At 41.0% G+C, this 5,145-nt stretch overlaps 1 protein-coding gene across 3 annotated transcripts in view; it reads left to right on the top strand.

The window, feature by feature from the left end:
• Window positions 1–5,145, top strand: part of CERKL (ceramide kinase like) — a 115,252-nt gene that overhangs the window by 105,132 nt on the left and 4,975 nt on the right. For all 3 annotated transcript variants that reach the window (XM_025203232.1, XM_025203230.1, XM_025203231.1), the window contains 2 exons: window positions 2,414–2,510; window positions 3,678–3,838. In XM_025203232.1, the coding sequence (XP_025059017.1) occupies window positions 2,414–2,510; window positions 3,678–3,838 (258 nt within the window). The remainder of the gene's footprint in view (window positions 1–2,413; window positions 2,511–3,677; window positions 3,839–5,145) is intronic.

Here is a 5,145-nt window from a genome sequence, read left to right as displayed (position 1 = left end):
GGGGGTGGGGGGGGGGGTGCAGATCAATGCCCCTGCAGTGAGGGAGGGGCATTGATGTGCTCTGGGCCGCGGCTTGTGCTAGTGCCTGGAGCGCAGCCCTGGCTTCACCCACAGAGTGCAGCTGGGAGGCAGGCGACTGGGGCTAGCCTCCCGGAGCACAGCCCTGGCTCCACCCGCCCTGCAGAGCACAGCCCAGCAGTGGGGGCTTACCACCTGGAGCACAGCCCTGGCCAGGGAGGGGGTGGGGCGGCTCGTACCACTGTGCGCCACCAGTCTGGGAGCTGCTCATGTGCTGGCTTGTCCAGTGGCTCACCGCTGCTCCCACTGCTGTTCTGGGAGGGCATGGGATGGGGGCATGTGCCCCAGGATCTGTGTGGGGCAGGCAAGGCCAGGGCTGCACCGGGTGGAAGGTGCTGGGAGTGGGGGTTATGCCCCCCCACTGTTAGCCCAGCCAGCATGGGGCCGGCACAAGACTGAGCCTCTGTGCTGCCTCCAGACAAACTGCGCGTAGCGGCGGGAGCCAGCTCGGCCTCCCGGCACCTCACGGACAAGCAGTGGCTTCACCCCAGCTGGGTGAGCAGCAGCAGGGCATGGGCGAGGCATGTTCCACCCAAAGACTCACTGCAGCCCCCGCATAGGCCCCGCTTTGCAGTCAGGCAGAAGGCAAGGTAGATTTGCGCCTTACACACTAATTCAGTTGGGCATAAGCTTTCATAAACAGTAGCTTACTTCCTCATACATTATGAGTGGACCTGCAGTGATCAGGGTTTCTAAGTAGAAAGCAGCAATTTAAATACAAAGGGTAGAGAAGGGGGAGAAAAGGAGAGGGGCACCACTGAGAGAAGCAAAGGTGGTAAACAGAACAGTAAAACCATGGGGACTCAGAGGTTATAAAAGTTGGTCCAGGTATTGGGATAAGAACCATAGACTTGATTTAGGCTATACTTACCCCAGTCCAGTCTGTAGATGATGTCTTATTCCATGATTGTGTGTTCAAGTCCGTTTTTAAAATTTCATTCTTTAAGAACAGTATTTGCGGACAGGGCGGAAGAATGTGATAGAAACAGAAGCAGTGTCATAGTCCAGGATAACATTCTTTATGGATCTGTATATATATGCCACTCTCCCCTGCTTTCTGTAGCTTGTTAGCATGCTTTTTCTGTTAATGTTTCATTTTATGGGCTTCTAAGCCCCTTTGCTGAATGATGGTCAATACTAAAACATACACCTGACTTAATATGACGCAATCCCTGCCCCAGGGGGCTTGCAGTCAGGTCCAAGTTTAAGTGCCAGGTCTGTGTCCTTCTGTAAAAAGATGTAGTTCCCTTAATAGGATGACATCAGTTTACATCAGCTTAAGTTCAAAGCCCTGATTCTCAGCAGCACTGATTAAAATATTGAAGGATCGTATATTTGGGGCCAACTGATGTGAGAAGCACTGGCACTTACAGACAAGTATCCACATTCTCAGAGATGGGAGTTTGCTCCAATGAGAGTTAGGTACTTAAATGCCCCTGAGCATTGTCCATAAGAACAGAGCCTCTTGCTCATCATTATTATTACTGACAACTTCCACGTTGTACAAAATTCCTTTAGGTGTCATTTATATCCAATCCACAGACTGAATAGAACTTTAGTGAGAATTGCAAAAAAACCCTGAATAGTCCTCATAGCCATAATTACACAGGATCTTTATTTAGCTACATCCAGAACAAGCATATTCTAAATGATGTTACAAAGGCAGTCTTTTATAGTAATAAGGCTGTAAGTTTAAATAGTGTTAAATGATTTCTATTAAGATGAAATATACAGATATTCATTTTAGTGTAGTCCCCTAAAATTTATATATAATGTTTGATATAAATATTAATCCTTTTTTGTAGAATTATGAATTTAAAAAAATGACAAAACATTATTCTCTACTGGCTTTCTGTCTATATTGTTTTTCTAAAACTAATTGATTAACGCATTAAATGAAAAGCAGTCTACCTTTATCTTGTTCCTGCTGTTAGTCTAGGATCTAGGGTTTCAGTTTACCCTTTCTTTAAAATAATCTATAATTTTCTCCTCTTTTGATGGAATTTCCTGTGTAAAACACTAGAACAATGATACTGGATGTATAATTCTATCATGGTAGTTTTATTAGAATGTATCTCTTCTTTTCACCTTAAGTAGTTCTTAGGAATAAACTGAGTTACAAATATAATTGTTGGATGATTATTTAATAAGTAACCAAGTCAAAATCACTTAAGTGTACTGAAAATTTCTAAATTTCTAAATAAATTTACAGAAGTTAATTTTGTTATTTAATATGAACAAGTATATAGTCTCTGAATTTAGTCCAAGAAATAAAGCCTGTTCAATGTATCGTATTACATTATTAGTTTGGTTTAATCAAAACATACTTTTTCAGGTTGAATAATGGAAGCCTGGCTCTTATTGTTGTACGAAACACTTCTCGGGCAGACTTTATAAAACATCTAAAAAGATATGCCAGTGTAAAAAATCAGGTACAGTTAATCCTTTTTTGTGATTATAGAAGATCTGCTAATCATGAAGGTAGACATGCTAAAGGAGTTAATATTAGTGTCCTTACAAGGAGACTTAGTTTCCTGTCAGAATACATTAGCTCCCTTTTATCTGATTTTTGAAAATCACCAATCAGACTAATACCGATTAACCTATTTCAGTCCATCTGTTGTGGTTTAGTTTATACATAGTTTATGCCAATAGTTTCACAAGAGTGTAAAGCTGAACCAAATACAGTGAAATTCTATACTTAAATTTGAGATTAAGGGTACATATGAAGGACCAGATGCAACTCTTCAGAAAAATCAAGCATTTAATTCAATAACTTTGGCCAATCATTTTATGCTCTAATGGCCACAATACCTCTAATAAATTATGTCATTTGATTTTAGTCAGTTACAACTTCCAAACCAGGGTTTGAAGATCCGCGCTTCAAAAATAGTGTCGGTATTCCATCTTTATTTAGCTACATCAATGAAATTGCATTTGAGAGAGAGCTTTTTCCCCTGTATTGATACTTTAAATGCACAGATAATTATTTCTTATCAGAAAGTTTACTGATCATCTTTTTACTTAATGTTATGTCTGGTTTAATCAGTGATAGTCACATTTAAGTTTCTTTCAGATAATCATTAAAAATATAAATCTGTTGCAGGGACTTTATTCCTCTCTTTTTTTTAAATCAGTTCCACTGGGAGTGGTGGCAGTGGCTTCAGGAAAAGCTCTGTGCCTTCCTTATTTGGTCACTGAAGCACTCTTATAGAGGGAAAGCTTTGCACGTTTATACTTGCCTCTTTGGGTGAGTAATGGTGGACAAGCCAGAAAAAGCATAGCTGCACTTCTGAAGTGCTGGTCATTGAAAGACACATAATCTCGGAAACCAACCAAATTTAATCTGGAAGTGAGAGCAGGACAATAAAAATGGAGTCACTATTTGGACTAAGTCACTATTCAGACTAAATAGTTTATTAGATTATAAACACTGTCCTGAATATAAACAATGCATTTCATGAGATTAAAGCCAGATTCAAGTGTTTTAGTATGTTTAAAGAGAAAAAAAACAAGCTTTTAAGTACTGTAGTAGATAAGTAGGCCATTTTTAAGTTATGTCTTTTGGCTTTGTTAACAATTATGTTTGTTTGGTTTAGTTTAATTTCCCCTTTGTTGAGACCTACACTGCTCAGGAAGTGAAAATCCAGCCAACACTTAAGAATGGATTTGAAACTGAAGACAACGTGCCTGAAGGAGGAAATTACCCTTGGAATATAGATGGAGATTTAATGGAAGGAGCATTAGAGGTTCATGTTCGGTAAGGCTAAGCATAGCAATGTCTGATTTGCTGGACTAGCCAGCACCTGAGAATGATTAATGGGTAGTTAAGCTTTACTTACACCTAGTTAAATATACTTGTATGTAAGAGATAATAGTTGCAATCCTATTATTTTTCCTGTTATAAGGAAGAACTAAACATGACATTTTGCATATCTGTCTCTGTGTATCAAATTAGTATGTTAATAAAGTGGGAAAGCAAATGTCTAGCACCCATAGGGACCTCTGTCCTGAGGAGTATCTGTGGACAACTTTATTGTCCAAGAAAACCAGTTAGCAGGCAGGATAGGAATTTTTTGTTTTGTTTTGTTTATTGTCTGTTTTTTCAGTTTGAGGCTCTAAATACTGCAAGACAAATTTTTGCATTAATTGTTTCCTAAGGGATTTTTATCATAGAAATAAGTTCTTTTTTGTTATCAGGCAGGGTTTTTTATTTTTTTTAAATGGACCAAGTGCATATTGGCTGCTTAAGAGACTTACAATTTTGCTACAATATTCCATGTTTGTAAATACCGAACAAGGACAACAACATGCAAGTGTTCATATTTAGTGCTGTCCGTTCTGTCATCATCATTTTTAATCCTGTGGCATAGAATGGAGTGCTAACTTTGTTGATCAACATGAGCTAAATTTATCCTTCAGGAGAAAAAATACATCACATTAGGCAGTGGGGGTCACTTAAATTGAAAAGGAGGCTTCTATGAAAAAACAGGTGAAGACTAATTATCTACCAGGCAGAAGGCAGGGGAAATTTGCATTCAGGGGTGTTCAACTTCTAAGCCACAGGCCACCAGGCCATACAAACACCCCCTACCCCTGCTGCTCTGTGTGGGCAACTCCCTTCCCCTTCCCCTCCCCACTGCACTTGGCACTCCCTCACTTGTGCACTGTGCAGGTGCGCAGGCACAATTCCTCCTTCCCTACCGAGGTGTGCACCCTCATGAGTACCCTCCCCTCCCTATTGCCTCGTGTAAGTATGATCTCCCCTTTCCCCCTCTGCATGTGGCCTGGGCTCTCCCTGAGCTGCACTGCACTGCTTGATCCCTAAGGCAAGGGCAAGAAGTGGCAGCCAGAGGAAGGATGGGAAGTTTGAAGTATCTGGCTACTGTTACAACCAAAGTGATAGGAGAGCAGTGGCCAGTTGAGCCCAGGGGCTGCAACTTAGCCCAGGTGGCCTGCAAGTCACCGGCTGGACAGCCCTTGACTAACTAAATGCATAAGTTTTCATAAGTAGCAGCCTACTTCATCAGATACAAGAAGGGACTGCAGAAAGCAGAGGTTCTAAAT

The sequence above is a fragment of the Alligator sinensis genome, unplaced genomic scaffold (assembly GCF_000455745.1).
Source record: "Alligator sinensis unplaced genomic scaffold, ASM45574v1 scaffold269_1, whole genome shotgun sequence".
Classification (NCBI taxonomy): domain Eukaryota; kingdom Metazoa; phylum Chordata; order Crocodylia; family Alligatoridae; genus Alligator; species Alligator sinensis.
This window is presented reverse-complemented; position numbering and strand designations above follow the sequence as displayed.